This window comes from Notamacropus eugenii, chromosome 3 (assembly GCF_028372415.1).
Source record: "Notamacropus eugenii isolate mMacEug1 chromosome 3, mMacEug1.pri_v2, whole genome shotgun sequence".
NCBI lineage: Eukaryota > Metazoa > Chordata > Mammalia > Diprotodontia > Macropodidae > Notamacropus > Notamacropus eugenii.
Genome location: NC_092874.1, coordinates 230,765,408 through 230,789,327, shown reverse-complemented (window position 1 = coordinate 230,789,327; position 23,920 = coordinate 230,765,408). Strand labels below are relative to the sequence as shown.

Sequence of the window (23,920 nt, the reverse complement as noted above, 5' to 3'; positions counted from 1 at the left end):
AGCTGGGCTCATTTAAATCCTATTTCAGAAATCTTTGCCCTGTTTCTGCATTTGACCCTCATTTCAGCTGTCCATCCAGTTTTTACTGTCTCACTGCTCTACCCTGTAAATATCCCATCAAAACATATTTTTATTATTTTGTTTTAGACTCAAATGCCAGAACACAAATACAGAATAAAAAAAAAGAACCAAAACCATGTAATACACTTAAATATTGGAACTTAAGTACAAAGTTAAAAAGAAAAAAATATGATGTGGATAGTACAACATAAGAGAGGATTCAAATTATGTAACAATAAATTTTCATTTCAAGAAAGCCTGTAACATAAATAATACTTGTTGTGTCGAAAATTATCCATCTTTTCTTTGCTTCCTTGTGACTTATTTTGTTCTCTGCTGTGCACTTTTTTACTTTATTCATTTTTCCCTAGTTCCCTTACCCCCAGCCCCGGGCTACAATAAAACTTAGATATGTTTAGAGTTATAGATATATACATACACATATACAGGTAGACATACATATATAGACATATACTTTCCCAAATATATTCTACTCCTGATCTTTGTTTTTTGTATTTGTGCATCTCTTTTGTTTCCTATCCCTCCTGCCTCCTCTACTTGACATCTACCCACCACCTTGCCTTCCTATTACTTGCCTACCCCTCTCCAAGGATCCCACCCCTATTCTCCCATTCCCATAAATCTAAACACTGTTCTATACCTGCCTTTTACCTATTTCCTCTAAAAATCCCTCTCTTGTCCTCTTCCCCTCCCTATGTCCCTACCATTTTATTTTTTCTGAATTTAGAAGACATATTCTTCTAAATATATATGTAATGTTCTCTCTTAAACCCATTCTCAAAGAAAGCACGTTATCATAACTACCAGCCCTCCTCCCTATCTAATTCCTCTGTATCAATTCTTTCTTTTGCACCTCATTTGTATAAAAGAATTACTCTTTTTAGCTGTTCCTAAATGGTTTTATTTTAAAAATCATGTCCTCTTCAGGTTTTCCCCAATCTTACTTACGAGCTGCCCAATTATTAACAAGACTCTTAGACATACATTTTACATTATATGTATAGGTGTGTGTATGTGTGTGTGCATATATATATATGTACGTGTATATATACACGTAAAATAAAAAGTTAACAGTCTGTCCTTATTAATCCCTTATAATCAGTCTTTGCTATGTACTTTATATTTGTCTTGGTTCTTTTATGTCAAATCTTCTATTAAGTTAAGGATTTTTTCAACAGAGTCTTGCAAGTCTGAGAGTTTATCAAATGTCTATTTTGTTTTCATTCATGATAATACTTAGCCTTGCAGGGTATGAAATTTTTCACCAGAGTCGCAGTTCTTTTGCTCTTCAATATATTCTGTTTCAAGGTCCTTTAATGTTTCTGCTGGTAGGTCTAGTATAAGTCTAATTGTGGCACCACCATATTTAAATTGTTTTAATCTTGATGTTTTTAATGTTTTATCGTGGAGCTGGGGCTTTCAGAATTTGACTGTGATATTCCTGTGAGTTTAACTGATAGGATCTCTTTAATGTGGTGATAGATGGGTTTTTTTCTATTTCTACTTTCCCCTTTGTTCTAATGCTTCAGAAAAATTTTCTTTAACTATTTATTATCATTGTATCAAGATTCTTTTTTGATCATAACTTTGGTAGTCTGATTATTTTTATATTTTCTCTTTTTGATCTATTCTTCAAAGCTGTTGTTTTCCTTATAAGATGTTTCACTTTCTGTTCTATTTTTTCATTATTCATATTTTGGTTAATTATTTCTTGATTTCTTATAATTTCACTGGCTTCATTTTGCCTAATTCTAATTTTTATGGTGCCATTTTCTTCCTTAAGATTCTTGATTTCCTTTTCTAATTGGTTGACTTTTCTTTCATAACCTTCTAATTTTTCTTGGATTATTCTTATTTTTTTAAATTTTTTCCTCCATCTCTGTCATAAAGACATTTAAAAAGTCTTTTTTAAAGATCTTCTATGAATTCTTTTTGAGCAGGTGACCATTTGACATTACTCTTTGGGGGATTCTTCATATCAATATCCTCCTCTGAAGATGATCCCCAGTCATCTCTATGCCCATAATAGCTTTCTATGGTTGGATTCTTTCTCCTTTTCTTGTGCAATTTTTGGGGTAATAGCTTAACTTTTGTAATCACTTCTAGCCCTGGGGTATAAGGGATGGTGCCTCTTGCCCCAGATCTTTAGTTCTCCCCTCCTATTTGGAGCCAAAGCCAAATCTCCATCCTCCTGTCAGTGCCTAGCCAGGGGCTTTCTTCCCCAATGGTTCTGCACTCACCGAGCTTGTGCTGGTTCCTTCTTGCCCCTGCTGCTCTTTGCAGCACAGCTGGGTCTGGCGTTCCTTATCAGCAGAGGTTCCCTCAGTCTTCCCAGGCTCAAACGCTCAAGCCCCCCAACTACCTCCAGGGTGAAAAGTGCCTGTGGTTGGAGCCAAGGCAGCCTCTCAAACCAGCGCCAGGACTTGCTGCTTTTTGTTTAAGCAGCTTGTCACTTTGTTGTTAAAATGGAACTTAGCCTGAAAGTGCTTACTCTTCACAGGGACCAAACTTTGTCCTGGGATTTTTCTTCTGATATTCTCAAATTGCCCCAGGAAGACCCCTGTTGTGCTCCTAGTCTTATCTCCACCCACACTTTGTTCACCCTAAGGTGCTGTTTTAGCTCTTTTGTGGGGGAAAATCTTGAGGGCTTGGAATTTTCTGACCTACTGCACCATCTTCCCAGAATCCTCCCCCCCCCCATCAAAATTTGTTAAGTAAAAGTCAGCATTACCTTATACCCATGTAATGGTTGTTGTGGGTCCAATGAATTTGTCACATCCTGTCCTTTTTATCAAATTTATGAAATAAATGTTATTTATTGGTTTTTTTCTAGCTTGAGTACTTTCCAAACAACAATTTAGTTTCTCTTTTTGTAATTGGTTTCATTTATTTCTCTTTTCCCCAAATTTGAGATTTTCAATAAAATGTTTTAAATTTCTTTGTTTTGCTTTAGTTCCCCAGTATGAGTCATTCCTTCTCACGTGAATAGTGATGATTTGAATTCATAAAATGGTCATACCTGCAAAGTACCTTTTTTAATACTTCCAGTTACTGAATTAAATGCCTGTTTTCATAATGTTGGGGTACTTGGGTGCATGTGCTTTGGTCCCAATTCTAAAATCACACTTCTCTTTAAAAATCACATTTCTCCTTAGCCTCAAAAACTATCCCAGGCAGTTTCTCCCCAGGTCAAGGACAGCCTGCCCCAGCAACAACTGTTATATCCCTTCCTGACACAGCAACCAGTTGCACCTATAGAATTTATTAATCTGAATCAGCTGTGTACTGGCTGAACTGACTGTGTACTGGGTAATAATGACATTTACTAGTCACTGACCAACCATATGTATCCTAGATTTAGACATACGTTATACTCCCTTGCATTTATCTTGTCTAACAAGACATAGATGAGAGCAGTCTGACTCTTTCTCACTCAGCCCTGATGGTTAGTTAACTTAGTGAAGTTTCAGGCCTAAAACCATGTAGCCCCATTTTGGGCTATTTCTCAATGAACTCTAGGTAAAATAGCTGTGCAGTAGATACAAAAGTACATGTTCCTTTAAGAACTAACCACTCCCTAATCCCACCCTGAATCACCTAATTAGCATACTTGTTACATGTTATACTATAGAATATCCTATATTTATAACATTCACCTGTACCCCTCTAAGGTTGCAGGTTCCCTAAGAACTCTCGCCCACTGAAATGTGTAATAAATCTTTACCTTGATCTCAACAATGCTTGAGTTTGTGAATTCTTCTCCAGATGACCCATACAGGGAATTCCAGTCTTGGAGTTACTGTACCCAAACCCCCTCTTCCAGACCTCATCAGTAACACTGTGCAAGTGTCATGAGATGCTGATTTAATAGGTGTGTATACCTGAAGAAACAATAATGATAATAATAGCTAATATTTATATAGCATTTCAAGGTTTGCAAAAAACTTTACAAATATTACATTATATGATATTATCTTCAATTTGCAGATGAGGAGACTGGGGTGGAGAGGTGTCAGTTGACTTGTTCAAGTTCACACAGCTAGTCAGGATAGCCATATTTGAACTCCAAGCTAGTGACTTCAAGTCCAGGACTCTGTGCCACCTTTAATATTTTGATACAACTAATAACTGTCAAGTCCACAATTGGTATACTTGATTTTTTATTCAATTTGGATCAGTTGTTTTCAGGTGTCTCATTCCACTATTGTGACACAAAATTCCCTTACTAGGGTTTATATCCAACAAATGGCTTGCTGAATCCTATAATTATAGAAAAGATTGGAATTGAATTGGTTGAAATGGATTGCCACATTATGCATATTGAAATTCATATAGGTGAGGAGCAGCTAGGTGGTTGAGATAGAGCATCACCCCTGGAGTCAAGAGGAATTGAGTTCAAATTCAGCCTTAGACAGTTGACACTTTCTAGCTGTGTTACCCTCGGTAAGTCACTTGACCCTGATTGCTTTGCAAAAAAAAGGAAGAAATTTGTAGAGGTCTTGTGATATGAGGAGTGGGTAAAAATGTAGGCATGAAAAAGAAATTTTGCCTTTCTAAACACTTTCATGTGTTTAGAGAGTGCAAGGTAGATAATAATATCAGATCTAGGAAACTACTCAAAAAATGCTGTGTAAATTACCCAATCATTTTAACCATTCAAAAATATCTAACATACTAACAGTGAGAGATAACTAGGTTTCCTTTTAAAGAGTTAAAATAGGTAAAGAGAAGAGAAGCTATAATGAGGGAGGGTAGACAGCAAAAAAAAAAAAAAAAAAAAAAGGAGAATGTTACCTCAGTAGTAAGATCACCTGAGGGCAAGGTCAAAGCTTAGCTCCCCTATGGCAGAAAGAGAAACATCACCTGTGCAAAGGGTCAAAGAAACACAACATACAGAAAAAAGAGGAATATCACCTAAGAAGCAGATTTAGACATCTGAGCTAAACAAGATGTACCATTTGATGGAAAGGGTTAAAGAACTTGCTTTTGAATTTATGTAGTCTCTGAATATAGAAAACAGCAGAATCACACATCAGTAATACTGGCAAAAAAAAAATCGACTTAGGACCTCAGCAAGGGTGTTAGAAAAATGAAAGCATTCAAGAAATGAGTAGAGAGTACATAAGGAAGACCACCCTGAGACAACTCAATTGCAGCTACTTTTCTTTTCCTCTTTTCTTTTTCTTTTCTTTTTTCTTCCTTTTTGCAGCTACTTCTAAAACATTTTTGTAGGTATGGGCCATCGAAGCAAAGCAAGAGACGCATACTACAGATGAGATATGCAGGCAGAAGACCTCATGAGAGAGGGGATCATGAACAATACCATGCCACTTGGAAGGATAAAAAGCCAATGGAACAGAGACTCCCCACAATCTACAAGAATGTCACCATCAGGATAAAACCAGAAAGACAGAATTATCTTCTATGGCATCAGAAAGGAAATGGACACAAATGAAGCTTTGGTAGAAACTGACCTTCATCAGAAAAAGTAGGTAGTGACAGGGAAGAGGTCTCACTTGACCTTCAAAGGGCAAGTAGGATTTCATCCTCAATTCCTACTAGGACTCATAGAGCTCCACATAGAGATTATGGTAAAGATAAAGAATGTGGCCTGTACTGCTTCCTAGACAGTGGATCTCAAGGGACCATTACTTTCTCATCATTTTATGAGACATTTAGGAAAAGTTATTTTACAGCTATGGTTTTAAAGATACGGGGATGCATCAGAGTAAGTTTCCTAAGGAAGCAGTGAACAGGAAAGTAGACATTGTGACTCAGTCATTGTAGCTCTGTTTGTTTATCCACATATATAATTATGCTTTGCATGTTTTGTCCTTTTATGGGCTTACTGATTGCTATTGCTGATTTTAACTTTTTGCTGTTCTGTTTATTTGTTAGACAGAATAAATAGCTATGTCAGTTAGGTGATGCAGCAGACAGAGTTGCAGGCCTGTAGTCAGGAAGACTTAGCTTCCTGAATTCAAATTTGGCCTCAAGACACTTACTAGCTGCGTGACCCTGTAAAAGTCATTCAACCCTGTTTGCCTCAGTTTCTTCACCTGTAAAATTATAAATATGATATATATATATAACGATAGATATGATAAATATTATCAAGATTTTTTTAAAATTTAAAAATGATAAAAAAAGAAGAAAATGGCAAATCACTCCATTATATTTAACAAGAGAACCCCAGCTGGGGTATACATACACCACTGAAATGACTGGACCACAAGCTTTTTCAGTTGTTAAATCAATTCATTGATTTTATTCTTTCTCTGTTTTATTGATGAAAGTATTTATAGATACAATTTTCTCTAAAGAATTGCTTAATTACCTCCCACAAGTTTTAATGTATTGTCTCATTGTTTCAATTTTTATCAACAAATTCTTCTGTTGCCTCTATAACTTGTTCTTTGACATATCAATTCTTTAGGGTAAATGATTTCTTCTATAATTTATTTTGAATACTTTCTTTAATGACTCTTAAGAGAATATAATTCTATTTCACTATGATGAGTAAATGTATTTAATATTTCTGCTTTCCTGAATTTTGGTGAGATTTATTTGCCCAAATATATGGTCAGTTTTGTGAAGGTGCCATATATGGATCTCTGTTCCAATTCAGTAAGCATCTCTAAATTTTCTAAAATTCTATTCAGGTCCTTAATTTCATTTCTGTTTCAATTTTGGTTATATGTGTCTATTGTCTGAAATAGTACATTGGGATTCTTCATTATTACATTTTTACTGTCCATTTGCCCTGCAATCTGATTAATTTTTCCTGTAAGAATTCAGATACTATGGGATTTGGCACATATATACACATATATATGTGTGTACTGACATATATTATATGTAATGCTGATACTGATTGATTATCTATGGTCCTTTTTCAACCTTTTGATTTTTTGAGAAACATTTCTTGTGCTGTTGAGTCTACATTTTCTGTTTGGCTCATTCTAATGATAAGGGAACTGAATTCTTAAGTATGGTTTTACACTATATTTCTATGTGATGCCTTTATTTTCTTTTTTTAGTATACAAAATAATGTTTTTAATACGATTTACTGTTGCATATGAAAACATTCTGGAAGGACTGCAGGCCTTTAAACACTATATTAGACATAAGAATAAAACCATTCTTTTTTAAAATTAATTTATTTGTTTTCAATTTTCAACAATCACTTCTATAAGTTTTAAATTTTCTCTCATTCCCTCCCTCCTCCCTCCCCAAGATGGCTTGCAATCTTATATGGGTTCTATGCCTTTATTTTCTAAGGCAACAATTCTCCTTGTCATGAATTCCTCCCTATATATTTGATTTGATATCCCTTGTATCATCTCTTAAAAATAACCTTTTAAGTCCTTAAAAATAACCTTTTAAGTGAGAGGTTGGGTTTTTCTTAATTCAAGACTCTCCTTAGTATCATGGGAATGCAATGTCAGATCCTATTTTGAATAACTTTTTCTTTGTTATGGGGTAGGATCCTGTGGGAAATTATTGTGCTGTTTTTAAAAGGTATCATTAGAACTTTAAATTAAAAAAGCAATGTAAAGATCTCATAAGAAACGTATAATCAGAAATGTAAGTCAGAGGGCCATACAGCAAAAGTCAGAGGTAACAGATGGACAGTCCAAATGTTGTGCTGGGCATAAGAAATGTTGAAAGATCTAGAAAATGGCTTCCAACTCATTTTCCTGAAGGTAAATCTTTCATGAAGGACTTGTGGGAGAATCACAAAAATGAGAGGATGTGGAAGGATTACAATCTCTCCCATGTAGAGTTATAAAGAGTAATCAGAGAAGTTGAGAGGGCATGGAAGCATCATGATCTATAGGCACTGTATGAAGGCACTGCCCCCATCAATGAGTTAAAGATCCACTCAAGGACTCACATGGCACGATGGTGTCAGAAAAAAGACTGTCTGCAACAGAAGATGATGACATATCTCAGAATCCCATGGGGCACAGAGTGATTGGGATTTCTCTGAAATCTGTCCTGCTCCTGAGAATCCCCAACATCTTCTTCGCTTCATTTGGAGTAAGAATGCCTCTGATTACATACACAAGAGTGATAGAATCTAAGGCTTGTTTCATAGTTGAGGACTGTATCTGATGCTATTATGTCATTCTCTGATCTCTGTGGGCAGCATCCAAACTTGATTACATAGGGGATTCATTAGTGCTGCTTAAACTTGACTCCCTAAAGATTGTTTTGTTTCTACACTCAGGTCATCCTAAGCACTGAGCAGTTTAGGCAGATACAACAAATGTTATTTTTTGTCATTCATGGTAAATTTATAAGGAAATCTGTTTTATTACCCACATAGATCAGAATTTCTATTCTGAAATAAAAAAGAAATAAAGTATTACTTATTTTTACACTAGGCTTACCTTCCTTTCAGGTAGAAAGAGTAGAGAGATATATGCTTAAGAAATGGGAAATAGTCACAGAATAGCCTGTGAGTGTAGGAGTCTTGGTTCTAGAAACTAAGGGTGACCAGAAATGTCCATACAGTTAAGATTTTAGGATTGCAACTGGAAAAGAACTCAGAGACTATCTCATTCAAACCCTTCATTTAGAAATGAGGAAACTGAGGCTCATTGAAGAAAAGCAATTTACCCAAAGTAACACATCATAAAGAGCAGAGGTGAGACTTCAAGATTTCAGATCTACTACGCTATTGTTCAGTATTGGGTCATGCTGGGAATCTTTGGGGTTACTCTATCCAGTGAAATTCAAGGATTGTCAGAAAAGTAAGTAAGGGAATGATTTTCCATGGCATAAATTTTCATTTTGGATTTCTAAGGATAAAAAGTATGGAACTCTGCAAAAATCCAAGATTTGGACAGATATTATTAATGTTTCAGGGAAAGAATTGATAGTCATTTTTGAGATGTCACTTTTCTATTAAATGATAAAAACTTTGAATTTCACCCTCTAGTTAGGAGCAAGTGACTCAGCTTTAGTGATAGTGAATTAAATATTTGCTTCTGTACTTTGAAGGCTCTATATCTTCCTAGCTCTACTGCATCCAAAGATATCACTTCTATTCTTCTATTATGCACTTCCTGCAATTCTGCAGCTGATGGTGATTCTTTTGTACTACCCAGCTCCCATATTTAAAATGCACCAACCCTTATACGACAGAGTGGTTTGGGGCAATAATAAAGTAATACAAATTGGTTAAGAATCTTTCTTTCTGAAACATCTCATTTGACCCCACTAGAAAGAAAACATAAATATTATACTAACAAGGAGCTAGATACCCTTGGTACCTTCAGTGTACCAAAGCCTCACTCAAATCAGTCAACTGCAAGTCATGGCATCATTTCCCTCATGTCATGATCCTCTTTGAAAATGAAGGACAAACACGATCTGTGCATAGACTAAGCTGCCTGAATGGGGACCCAGTCAGCTGGGTAACTGAGCTCATCTTACCTCTCTCTCCCTCTCCAAAAGAAGGTAAATTTTGATGGCAGGAAGCTATCTTGTTAGCTTGAGGTTTACTGGCTAGATCTTCCTTCCTTCCTTCCTTCCTTCCTTCCTTCCTTCCTTCCTTCCTTCCTTCCTTCCTTCCTTCCTTCCTTCTTCTTTCTTTCTTTCTTTCTTTCTTTCTTTCTTTCTTTCTTTCTTTCTTTCTTTCTTTCTTTCTTTCTTTCTTTCTTTCTTTCTTTCTTTCTTTCTTTCTTTCTTTCCTCCTTTCTTCTTTCTTTCTTTTTCTCTCTCTTTCTTTTCTTTGTTTCTTTCTTTCCTCCTTTCTTCTTTCTTCCTTCCTTTATTTCTCTCTCTCTCTCTTTCTTTCTTTCTCTCTTTCTTTCACAAAACCTTAAACACAGTTCCCTCTGAAGCTCATAGATTGGATGACAGTAGTTCCCTGCTGAAACTTCGCTTACTGGGTGTATTTTGGGCCCTCCTGGCCTGGAGTGAATGTCAATAGTAACTACTTCTCTTTGGAACAGTAACCCTGAGGGTCTTTCCCTCTCTGCTTCATTTTTTCTCTTTTTTTCTAATTAAAGGGGCCATCCCTTGACTCACTTCTTAAAGAGGCCTATTCACTGAATGTGTATTACCTCACTCTACGTGAGTACCTGAAAAGGCCTTAAACCAAAGGGGCCAGGGTCTCCCATTGCATCCTGGACCATCTCCAGTCATCCTGATGAATATCTGGCCACTGAACTCAGATGGCTCTGGAGGAGAAAGTGAGGCTGGTGACTTTGCACAGCCCTACCTCACTCAAAGCAAAGTCAAGTGCAAGTCATGTCATCATTTCCCTGAAGTCATGGTTCTCTTTGAAAAGGAAGGACAAGCAGAAGCATCTTAATTGTAGGGAGAGTTGTATCTAGCTATGTAAATTCTGACATATACAAGGCTGTAGAAGAAACAAATTAATATCACCTACCCACTCCTGCAAAAAAGGACAAAATCATTTATGTTTACTGTTTTTCTATGTTTCTGGTTACAGACTTCTTTTTTTTATCCTAGGGAAAAAATAAGAATAATTCATTATCTAAAAAAATTGAAGAGAAGGAGGAGACATCATTTTGATTTGAACTTCCATCAGAATCATATTTATCTTACAGATAGAAAAAAGAAATTGCCATAATTTTGCCATTTTAGGAGTACTATGTATATACTAGTATACCTACCTTGCTCTCAAACAATACCAATTCAACTCAGTGTTCATAAAATGGTACCTCTTTATTCATTCAACAAACATTTTCTGTATCTCCTATCTCACAGTCATGGTACCAAGTACTAGACATTCAAAGACAAATATGCAATAATTTTATCTTCAAAGAACTGATATCTTACTAAAAGGAAACAACACATAGACAGAAATTTAAATACAAAATGCCTCCAAAGTTAGTTCTGCAGACAGGGCACTAGCAAGTAAGGACAGAGAAACCTCCTGTAGCAGATAGCCCTGGAGAGGAGTCTGAAGGAAGCTATGGACTATACAAGTTGAAGGAGAGGAGGAAAAAAATTACAGGCATGGGAAACAATCCATTCAAAGACAAAAATATGGCACCTTGAAGGCCATGTGGACGCAAGAGCATGGAGACCTTGTTTTCTGGATTGGAAATAATAGGAATGAGAATAATATACAATAAACAAAGATAGGTAGGCTGAAACCATATTGGGAAGGGTGTTAAAAGCCAATAGAAAAGCCAGTATTTTGTCCTAGAGGCAAGAGAGAGATATTGTAGCTTCTTAAGGAGGGAAGGGACATGGTCCAACATTTATTGGACAAATATCACTTTGATAGTTGCATAGAAAATGGAATGGGAAGGGGAAAAAATCTGAGGAAGATATACAGATGAGGCCCAAATAAGCTACTGCAAAATTCAAAGGAAGAGTTGAGAGCCTAATTGGCATAATAGTTAAGTGAGGATGAATGAGATATGTAGTAGAGGTAAAATAAATAAGACAAGAATGAAGAAAATTAAAGAGTTGAAGATGACTCCTGTGACAAAACTGGATGACTTGAAGGAAGGTGGCGTCATTAAGAGAAATAAGAAAGCTTAATAAGGAGGAATATTTGGGCAGAAAGATGATAACTCACATAGAGTCTAATATACATCCAAGAGACTGGGCTGGATATAAAGGAGAATGGAGGTGGGACATTTGTGGGTGGCTATGAGACTGAAGGTATGGCCATGTTTATGTTATTTAATTGGTATGAATAGGTTGATGAACTAGAAGGTAAAAGTATATGAGAAGATATTAGAGGTAAATTTTAGTTTCCAAGTATAAGAAATTATGAGAAGGACTTTGCATGAAATACAAAACTCCTTGAGAAAAGAGGAAGAATCCTCTAGGGACTAGAAGGTAATAGCCAACAGGATTTAGATAGGAATATTTGGATAGAGTTAACTTCAGAAGAGTAGATGTTGCTGAGTGATTGTGTTAGGGGTACAGTATGAAAGTGGCAGTGAGGAGCAAGAAACATGTTAACACCTGCAATACAAATGTATTGGGAGACATCAATGAAAGCATATCAAAAGCTGAAGGGGGTGACCAGGAATGCAAAGTATTTTGAAAAAGTCAAATTTTCCTAAAGGTTAAGATAGAGGGGTAACTTGAAAAGAACAAGATTAGCATAACGAGAGTTTATTCCCAATAAAATGAGGCATTCATAGGAGATAATTGAAGTGGAGGGTACATTACAGGAATGAGAAATTACCGTGGAATAAGGACACAGGAGGCTTGTTGTCTGAAAGAAGTAACAAGTATAGTAGTAAAAGTGGGCTGGAGAGTATGCAGAATGGGAGAAAGAAGACTAAAAAATTAAGGAACTTGGTTATGAAGGTATTTGAAAGCTAAAAAGAGCATTTTATGTTTGATCTTTGAGGCAATAGGGAGTCATTGGAGTTTGTTGAGTGTAGAAGGGACAATGAAATGGAGGGACCTGAGTTTTCAGAAAATCTCATTGCTAGTTGAATTAAGGATAAATTGGAGTGGGGAGAGACTTAAAGAAGAAAGACAAACCTGAGAGTTATTGCAATGTCCAAGTGTGAGGGTGATGGCAATGTCAGAGAGATGGAGGCATACGGGAAAGATGTGAGTGAGACTTGATAACAGATGGATACATAGGGTGAGTGGTACTGAGAAGTTGAGGCTGAAACCAAGGTGGCAAGTCTGGCTTATTGGGAAAATAGTAGTATCCTTAATGGTTTTGGGAAAATTGGAAAGAAGGGAGACTTTGTGGATAAAGATAAGAAATTCTGACTTGGACATGTTAATTTTAAAATATCTGTAAGACATCCAGTTTAAGATGTCCAAAGGGTCATGATGTGGGACTGAAGTTCAGAAGGGAGATTAAAGCTCATTATGTAAATCTGGGAATCATCTGCCTAGAGTGAAAATTTGAACCCATGGAAAGTGATGTGATCACTAAGAGAGATAATACAGGCACAAGATATTAATTTGGGGTCCACAGATTCCCACTGGGCTTATGGAAAAGTTTAAGAGGGTCTGTGATCTTGGATTTGAAAGTAGTTTTATTTCAATATAATTGGCTTCCTTTATAATAATAGTCATATGCATTTTATTTTATGCATTAAAAGCTATTCTGAGAACGGATTCCTAGACATCCTCAGATTGCCAAGGGTGTCCAGAACGCTTTGTCACAAAGAAAACAGAGTAAAATCAGTTAAAATAGGTAGGAGGACCAAGATAAATTTGTGTTATAAAAAGTTAGAGAAAAAAGAGTGTCTAGAATGAGAGACTGACAAAGTGACTACAAATAGGTCTAGAATGATTGGGTTTGAGAAAAGATGATTAGATTCAGCAATTAGAAGATCACTGGTAACTCCAGAGAAAGCAATTTCAGGTGTATGTTGGCTTGGAAATAAGGTTGCAGAAAGAGTTGAATGAGAGAACAGATGGTGGGAGCATCAAATATGTTTGGCTTTTTCAAGACATTTGGACAGGACACTAGGCTGTGTCCAGTATGGGGCAATGTAATATTGTGGTAAGTTTTACTAATGAAAGCTTCCTATCATTGACTTTTTATACAGGAAAAGTCTCTTCTCTACTTTATTTTAGATATGGTTCCACCTTTGTGAGTGCTCAAGAAGAGTGGCAAAAAGTATTATCCACTCCTTCTAATTCCAGTTCCCAAATGGCACTAAAAATGTCTGCTTCATTGGATATTCTATTAGATGAGTAAAACTTGGGTATTGACACCTAGATCCTCTCCCTTTTCTAACATAAAAGCTGGATTACCACATAATCCATCATTTGGAATGATATTTGCAACTAAATTTAGCAATTACAATGGGAAAGAAACTGATCATACCTTCAAATTTTAAAGTTTTTTAAAAATTTATTTATTTTTAGTTTTCAACAGTCATTTCCACAAGATTTTGAGTTCCACATTTTCTCCCCATCTCTCCCTTCCCCCACCCAGGACATCGTGCATTCTGAGTATTCCTTCCCCCAATCTGCTCTCTCTTCTCTCACACCCTTCCCTTCCTTTATCCCCATCTCCTCTATTTTCTCGTAGGGCAAGACAGATTTCTATACCCCGTAACCTGTTGCATGTAGAACAATTTTTTAACATTCTTTTTTAAAACTTTGAGTTCCAACTTCTCTCCCTTCTTCCCTCCCCAGCCATCCACACTGAGAAGGGAAGCAGTTCAATATAGTTTATACATGTGTAGTTATGCAAATGACTTACATAAAAGTCATGTTGTGAAAGACTAATTATATTTCCCTCCATCCTATCCTGACCCCCATTAATTCTATTCTCTCTTTTGACTTTGTCTCTCAGCAAAAGTGTTTACTTCTAATTACACCCTCCTCCCATTTGCCCTCCCTTCTATCATTCTCCCACACTACACTTTATCCCCTTCTCCCCTACTTTCCTGTAGTGTAAGATAGATTTTCATACCAAATTGAGTGTGCATGTTATGTCCTCCTTAAGCCAAATGTGATGAAAGTTTCACTTTTTCTATCACCTCCCCACTTTTCCCCTCCATTGCAAAAGATTTTTCTTGCCTCTTTTATGGGAGATAATTTGCCCCATTCCATTTTCCTTTCTCCTCCCAATATATTCTAGTGTCAGCCCTTAATTTTATTTTTTAGATATCATCCCTTCCTATTCAACTTACCCCGTGATCTCTGTCTATATGTATATAATCCCGCCAACCACTCAAATACTGAGAAAAGTCTCAAGAGTTACAAATATTACTTTTTCATGAAGGAATGTAAACAGTTCACCCTTAGTAAGTTCCTCATGATTTTTCTTTCCTGTTTACCTTTTCATGCTTTTCTTGATTTTTGTGCTTCAAAGTCAAATTTTCTATTCAGTTCTGGTCTTTTCATCAAGAATTCTTGAAAGTCCTCTATGTCATTGAATGACCATTTTTTTCCCCTGAAGTACTAGTCTCAGTTTTTCTGGGTAGGTGACTGTTGATTTTACTCCTAGTGCCTTTGACTTCTGGAATATTATATTACAAGTCCTTGGATTCCTTAATGTAGAAGCTTAATTGTATTTCCACAATACTTGAATTGCTTCTTCCTGGCTTCTTGCAATATATTCTCCTTGACCTGGCAACTCAGGAATTTGGCTATAATATTCCTAGGAGTTTTTGTTTTCAGATCTCTTTCAGGAGGTGATCAGTGCATTCTTTCAGTATTTATTTTACCCTCTGGTTGTAGAATATTAAGGCAGTTTTCCTTTGTAGTTTCATTAAAGATAATGTCTAGCCTCTTTTTTTGATCATGGCTTTCAGGAAGTCCCATAATTTTTAAATTATCTTTCCTGGATCTGATTTTCAGGTCAGTTGTTTTTCCAATGAGATATTTCACATCGTCTGCTATTTTTTTTTATTCCTTTGGCTTTGTTTTATAATTTCTTTATTTTTTCATAAAGTCATTAGATTTCATCTCCTCCATTCTAATCAATAAGGAATTATTTTTTTCAGTGACCTCTTGGATCTCCTTTACTATCTGACCAGTTCTGATTTTTAGTGCATTCTTCTCCTCATTGGCTTTTTGCATCTCTTTTGGCATTTGAATTAGTCTATTTTTTAAAGTGTTATCTTTCTTCAGCTTTTTTTTTGGGTCTCCTTTATTAAACAATTGACTTGTTTTTCATGGTTTTCTTGCCTCACTCTCATTTCTCTTCCCAATTTTTTCTCTGCTTGTCTTACTTGATTTTCAAAATCCTTTTTAAGCTCTTCCATGACCTGAGACCAATTCATATTTTTCTGGGAGGCTTTGGATGGAGGAACTTTAGCTTTGTTGTCTTCTGTTTGCATGCTTTGGTTTTCCTTGTCACCAGAGTAAGATTCTATAGTCTGGTTCTTTTTCTGATTTTTGCTCATTTCCCCAGGCATTTACTTGACTTTTGAACTCTTTGTCCAGGTATCTCCTTGCTTCCAGCAGGGGTCGGGATGTATTGTCAGTTGCTCAATAGCCCCACAATCTGTGGGCCTAGAGCTCCTGAAGCAGTGGTTGCAACTGCCCCTGCTGCTGCCATGGCTGTCAGGTGTTCCCCAGCTCCCTTCCTCCTCTGCCGTCCTGGGCCTGGGGCCTGACTGCTCCACTCTCCTACATTGGTCCCACAGGCTTTTCTCACTGACCTTCCAATTTATACTTAGCATTTAGGAATCGTAAAGTCTGGAAACCACCACAGGTGCGAGAGATTTGGTTTCCTCAAGGCTTGCTCAGGTCCCCTCTGTGCACCTGTGGCCAACAGTGGGCTGCGCTCTGCTCCCAACATGGTGTGATAGACACTTTCTGACAACCTTCCAGGCTGTCTTGGGCTGGAGATCTGCTTCACTCCATCATTTTGTGGGTTCTACAGCTCCAGAATTTGTTTAGAGCCATTTTTTACAGGTATTTGACTACGTTTGATGGGACCACTCTAGAAAGTGCATGCTGTTACTCCACCGTCTTGGCTCCACTCCTTATTTTAAAATTTCTTCTCTTATTTTTAAATTTGTTTTAATGTTCTACAATCATTTCCATATAACTTAGCTTTTCTTCCTTCTTTCTCTTCCTTTCCCCTTCCTTCCCCTTTCCTTCCCCAACTTGGCAAACAATTTTATATAAGTTTTACACATACATTCCTATTAAGTACATTTTCACCTTAGTCATGTTGCATAGAAGAATTAAAATGAATGGGAGAAATCATAAAACAAACCAAAACATAATACAAAAGAAAATTATCTGTTTCATTCTATGATCAAATTCCATAGTTCTTTCCATGGATGTGGAAGGCATTTTGCCTTAAGAGCCCATTGGAAATATTTTAAGTCTTTGCATTGCAATGAAGTTCTAAGTCTACCAGAAAAAATCCTTGCACACTGTGATTGTTGCCGTGTATAAAATTCTCCTGGTTCTTTCCCTTTCACTCAGCATCAGTTCCTATAAGTCTTTCCAGGCTTCTCTGAAGTCTTCCTCTTCATCATTTCTTACAGCACAATAGTATTCCATTACATTCATATACCACAATTTATTCAGCCATTTCCCAATTGATGGGCATTTCCTTGATGTCCAGATTTTTGGTTTTGTGGTTTTTGGTCACCACAAAAAGTGCTGCTATAAATATTTTTGTACATATGGGACCCTTTCCCATTTTTATGATCTCTTGGGGATACAGTCCTAGAAGTGGTATTGCTGGGTCAAAGGTTACACAGATTTTTGTAGCCCTTTGGGCATAGTTCCAAATTGCTTTCCAGAATATTGGATCAGCTCACAGCTCCACCAACAATGAATTAGTGTTCCAACTCTCCCACATCTTCTCCAGCATTTATCATCTTCCTGTTTTGTCACATTAGCCAATCTGATAGGTGTGTTGTGGTGTCTCAGAGTTATTTTGATTTGCATCTGTCTAATCAATAGTGATTTAGAGCATTTTTTTCATATGACTATAGATAGCTTTGATTTCCTCTTATGAAAACTGCCTGTTCATATCCTTTGAGCATTTATCAATTGGGCAGTGACTTGTATTCTTGTACATTTGACTCAGTTCTCCACATATTTTAGAAATGAGGCCTTTATTACAGATACTAGTTGCAAACATTGTTTCCCAGATTTGTGCTTCCCTCTCGATCTTGGTTGCATTGGGTTTGTTTGTGCAAAAACTTTTCAATATAATGTAATCAAAATTATGCATTTTGCACTTCATAATGTTTTCTATCTCTTGTTTAGTCAAAAATTCTTCCCTTCTCCATAAATTTGATAAATACACTATTCCTTGCTCCATTAATTTGTTTATAGTATCAGTCTTTATACCTAGATCATGAACTCATTTGGACTTTATTCTTGTGTACTCTGTCAGGCATTGGTCTATACCTAGTTTCCACCATACTGTTATCCAATTTTCCCAGCAATTTTTGTCAAACAGTGAGTTCTTATCCTAGAAGCTGGGGTCCGTGGGTTTATCAAACAGTAGATTGCTACATTCATTGACTACTGTGTCTTGGGTACCCATTTTAAAATTTCTTAAGGAGATACAGAGAGTTCTTCTTCCAACTATTGCAATGGGTCCCTATTTAATATAGCCCCTAAATTTTGAAAAGCACTTTGCTCATAATTACTCTATGAGGTAAACAATGTAATTATTACTAACTTAATTGTACAGATGAGAAAATGTTGATTACCCAAAATCACAAGTAAGATGCATAAGAGCCAAGAATTTAAAACAAGGTCTCCTGCCACTCTGGTGTGTGGTTACGGGAAAGGAGGTGAATAGGTAAAATTTTGTCATATTTCACTCTTCTCTCTGAACCTGAAAGGAAGATGGTGTAGTGTTAAAAATAAAAAAGACAACTTTTTTTAGAGATCATCTAATAAATTTTTCTTTTTTCTTTATTATTTATTTTAAAATTTATTTATGCTTAACATTTTTTTTTTAATTTTGGAGTTCCAAATTCTCTTCCTCCTTCTAGTCCCTTCACAAACTCAATGAGAAAGCAAGCAATACAATATCAATTATACATGTGAAATAATGTAAGGCATATTTTTATGTTGTCCAGGTTGGAAAAAAATTAAGGTAATAATTTTACTGCAATCTATATTTTGAGTTTATCAGTTCTCTTGCTGAAGATGGATAGTATTTTTCATAACAAGTCCTTTGAAATTTTCTTCCATCATGGTATTGATCAGAGTAGCTAAGTCTGTCACAGTTGATCATCACTACAATATTGCTGGGATAGTATACAACATCCTCCTGGTTCTGCTCACCTCATTTTCCATCAGTTCATATAAGTCTTCCCAGGTTTTTCTGAAACCATCCCGCTCCCCATTTCTCATAGCAAACTAAGATTCCATCACAATCATATGCCATAAGTTTTTTCAGATATTCCTCTATTGATGGGCATCCTCTGAATTTCTAATTCTTTGCCACCACAAAAACTGCTATAAATATGTTTGTACATATGGGTCCTTTTCCTTTTTTCTTTGATCTCTTTGGGAAAAATATCTGGTACTGCTATGAACATGTATAATGCCCATCACATAGTTCCAAATTTTTCTCCACATTAGTTGAGCCAGTAGTGTCCTAATTTTACCACATTGTCTCCAACATCTGTCATTTTCCCTTCTGCCATACTAGCCAATCTGAGAGTCATAAGGTAGTATCTCGAGTTGTTTATAATTTGCATTTCTCTAATTAATAGTGATTTAAGCATATTTATGTGACTAAAAATAGCTTTGATTTCTTCTTCTGAAAATGGTTCATAACATCCCACCATTTATCAATTAAGGAATGGCTCTTATTTTTATAAATTTGACTCACTTAACTATATATTTGAGAAAGGATTTTGATCATTTATCTTTATCAAGTCACTATCAGAGAAAACTGTTGTAAAATTTTTTTCTAGTTTTCTGCTTTTCTTCTAATCTTGGCCACATTAGAGTTGTTTGTGCAAAAACTCTTTAATTACATAAAATTAAAATTATCCACATTACTTCCCACTATCCTCTCTATTCATATTTTGGTCATAAATTCCTTCCCTTGCCCTGACATTTAAAGTTTTCCATGCTCCCACAATTTGCTTATAATATCATCATCTATGCCTAAATCATGTACCCATTGTGACCTTATCTTGGTAAACAGTGTGAGATGTTGGTCTAGTTTCTGTCAAACTGCTTTCCAGTCTTCCCAGCACTTTTTGTCAAATAGAGAGTTCTTTCCCAAATTTTGAAATCTTTGGGTTCATCAAATACTAAATTGCTATGGTCACTTGTTATTATGGTTTTTTATGTGTAATCCATTCCACCAAGTCACTACTATATAAAAAGCTAATACCAGATTGTTTCTATGATTATCACTTAGTAATATAGTCTGAAATCTGGTATTGCTAGGCTGTCTTCCTTCATATTTTTTCGAATAATTCTTTTGACATTACTGACTATGGAGTCTTCCAGAATGATTTTGTCGTTGTTTTCTCTAATTCTATAAATTAATATCTTGGAAGTTAGATTCATATGACACTGATAAGTAAGTTAATTTAGAATTATCCTTTTAATTATATTGACTTGATCTACTCACGAGGAATTTACATTTCTTCAGTTGTTTAGATCTCTATTTGTGGGAAAAATATTTTGTAATTTTCTTCATATAGCTCTTGGGTTTGTCTTGGCAGAGACTTCCAAGAATTTTATATTGTCTGCAGTTATATTAAATGGGATTTTTCTTTCTGTCTCTTCCTGCTGGACTCTGGAGTTCATAGAAATACTGTTTATTTTGTGGGATTATTGTATATTGTGAAAATTATCCAAACCTATTAATTATTTCAACTAATTCTGGGAAAAACTTCTAGTTTATCCCTATTACAGATAATATTTGGTGATGGTTTTAGATAGATACTACATGTCATGTTAAGGAGAGCTCCATTTATTCCTAAGCATTCTAATGCTTTTAGTAGGAATGGGTGTTGTATTTTGTCAAAAGCTTTTTCTTCATCTACTCATACGATTTTTGTAATTTTTTTTGTTGATCAATTATGTTGATAGTTTTCCCAAAATCAAACCAGCCCTGCATTCCTGGTGTGAATCCCACCTGGTCATAGTATATGATCTCTCTGATAAATTGCTGTAATCTCTTTGCTAGCATTACTTTACATTTTTACATCAATATTCATTAGGGAGATTGGTCTATAGTTTTCTTTATGTTTTTGTTTTTCATGATGTAAGTGTCAAATCCATATTTCTGTCATAGAAAAACTTTGTTAGGACTCCTTCTTTGCCTATTTTTCTAAACAATTATATAGTACTGGAATTAATTGTTCTTTTGATATTTTGAAGAATTCACTTGTAAGTTCATTTGGTCCTGGGGATTTTTTCTTGGGTAGTTCACTTCTTACTAAAATTCTTTTTCTGAGAAACGGTTATTTAAGTATTCAGTGGTTAGATTTTGAATGAAAATTAATAACAAGATTTTTAAAGGGATTGAAATGCAAATGGTATTAACCATAAAGACGTATGGACTGAATGGATTCAGATAGTCTAGACAAGAGTAGAGAACAGAATATTGTTAAGGAATACTAATAATCTTTAAACAAAACCATTATATATTCTCCCTAATTTATAGCTGAGAGATGCTCAGGTCAACACTTTAGTGATGTTGGCTTTTTACCAAGTAAAACAAAAGTCCAGTGATAACTTCAATGGCCTTTCCCTCTAATTCACAGAGCTAATACATTTCATCATCATCCTCCTCAGACCTAATCTCTCTCTTCTTTTACACACAGATCCGTCAGAAGTCAAGAATGAGAAACCATACAGGGATAACATTATTTATCCTTCAAGGACTAACAGATGATCCATGGCTAAAAGTTCTGATTTTCATCTTTCTTTTTTTCACATATGTTTTGACTATAATTGGGAACCTGATCATCATTGCCCTCACCTTGATGGATGCACAACTTAAGACCCCCATGTATTTCTTTCTCCGAAACTTTTCCTTTTTAGAAGTGGCATTCACAACTGCCTATGTTCCTAGATATCTCTACAGCTTGTCAACTGGGGACAATATCATTACCTATAACGCTTGCTTTGCCCAAATATTTTTTGTTATCCTTCTTGGGGTAACAGAATTTTTTCTTCTGGCCATCATGTCCTATGATCGCTATTTGGCCATCTGTAAACCTCTGCATTACACAACCATCATGAACAACAAAGTCTGTAATCAGTTCCTCCTGGGTTCTTGGATGGCTGGGTTGATGATCGTCCTCCCACCAATTAGTCTGGGCTTCCAGATGGAATTCTGTGACTCCAATGTTATTGATCATTTTGGTTGTGAGGCGTTTCCCCTGATAAAGATTGCATGCTCTGATACACAATTAGTAGAGAGGATGGTTTTGATCTTTGCTGTGTTGACCCTCATTATCACCTTTTTCTTAGTGCTTCTGTCCTATGCACACATTATCGGGACAGTTCTCAGATTCCCCTCAGCTCAACAAAAGAAAAAGGCCTTTTCTACTTGTTCTTCCCACATCGTTGTTGTCTCCATCACTTATGGTGGTTGTATCTTCATCTATATCAAACCCTCTGCAAAAGAAGGAGTGACTTTGAATAAGATGGTGTCAGTACTTGTAACTTCAGTTGCCCCTGTTATGAACCCCTTAATTTATGCGCTAAGAAATAAGCAAGTGATACAAGCTTTTAAGGACTTAGCCAAAAAGATTCTCTTCCTCTCAAAGCAATAAACAACTATTGACTTAAATCGGATGCCAAATGATAAGAGAAAATCTAAATTACATTTAATTATCTCTCCTGGATTCCACTACCCTTTTTTATTTCCCTTGACGATCACCCTTAACCACAACCCAATCATTGTAACCTACTCACACTTCCTTTGTCTTAAAATGAAAATCTTCCCAACCCCCAAATAATAAAGACTTCTTCTGACCCTCATCCTCCATTGTCAGGATCACTTTGGAAATAGCCCCACACTCTACTACAGCCTCCCAAACCACCATCCCCCTCACCTACAGGCACTAAAGCCGATTCTTTTTCTCTCCCAAGATCATATATAGGGAGCTCCTATTTGAGACAGTTGTGGAATCATCAGTTCTACCACTAATGTGTCATTAGAATTCATCTAGTCCAATCCCTTTAGTACTGTATTCATTTTTCTTGCTGACATGCATGTCTGTTGCCAATATGCTTTACCTCTCTTCTTTTTCTTCACTTTACATGACCCAATTCCCTGTTTCTCATTCTCTATATATAGACTCCTGGTTCCTTCTTCCTAATCACATCTAACCAGGTTTCTGTTCAGGAAAGAAACCAATATGATTTTCCAAAAGTGATTACTGATGCCTAACCAATTAGAAGCAATCTGCTTTTCTTCAGATCTCCTATAACACAACAGTTGTACCTTTTCTAGTTTGAATTACAATAATTTTTATAACAATTTATAATTATTTACAATTACAATAATTTACAATTGCAAGAATAATTTACCATAATTCTTATACCTGTTCTTTTCTCTCCAACTGGATTGGAACCCAATGGAGGGCCAGGACTAGGTATTATTCAACTGCAACACAGCTACATAGAAGTACTTGAAAGAGTGATGTGGTTTTCTGAATAAGAATATTAAAGATGATACCTATTAATAAGTATAACATATAAATATCCATCAAATTAAAAATTATTCTTATAAAAAGACAGAATAAATTTTACATGTGAAAGCCCATTAAAATAATAATGAATTCAGCCAACATAAATAATGAAGATCTCACAATATCCTGAATAGTGAATGGGTCATAGAAACAAAACTCATTATGCTTTTATGAAAAGAATTATAGGATGCAACTAAACTGGATCTCAAAAGAAAATGAAGTTCACAAAACAATCAATCAGTAAGCATTTATTGAATTCAACAGTCATTTATTCATTGACTATAACATATGAGGTGAAACAGGCAGTTCTGGAGCTGCAAAGACAAAAATGAAACAATCCATATCCTCAAGGAGCGGACTTCATACGTGAGCAAACAACATATTCATAGAGGACAAATGCAAAATATGTCTAAAATAAAATAATTTGGTGGGATGTGGGGAGTACTAACAACTAAGGGAAATAGGACAAGCTTCTTCCAGAAAGGTGAACTATAGTTTAGCCTTGAATGGAGTCTGGAGCCCCAAGAGTCAGGCATGAAACAGTAGAACATTCTAAGCATAGGCACTAAGACCACATCTCTGGAAGTAGCCCTGCCCCACCACTCTCTATAAGAAAATCCTTCCCTGTTGCAAATATATCCAGGCCTGACCCTTCAATTCTTTTTATAAGGGCTGTCAGTACAAGACACAGGAGTGTTGAACCAAGGACTGTCTCTGGTGATTGTCCAAGGACCATGCATCTGAC

At 35.9% G+C, this 23,920-nt stretch overlaps 1 protein-coding gene across 1 annotated transcript in view; it reads left to right on the top strand.

Annotated features, from left to right (window-relative positions):
- The window catches only part of LOC140534202 (olfactory receptor 6C2-like), a 28,215-nt gene extending 5,961 nt beyond the window's left edge, over positions 1-22,254 (top strand). The window contains exons 2-3 of the mRNA XM_072654942.1: positions 5,291-5,569; positions 21,298-22,254. Of these exons, the coding sequence (XP_072511043.1) occupies positions 21,316-22,254 (939 nt within the window). The 5' untranslated portion in view covers positions 5,291-5,569; positions 21,298-21,315. The remainder of the gene's footprint in view (positions 1-5,290; positions 5,570-21,297) is intronic.
- Positions 22,255-23,920: the final 1,666 nt, after the last annotated feature.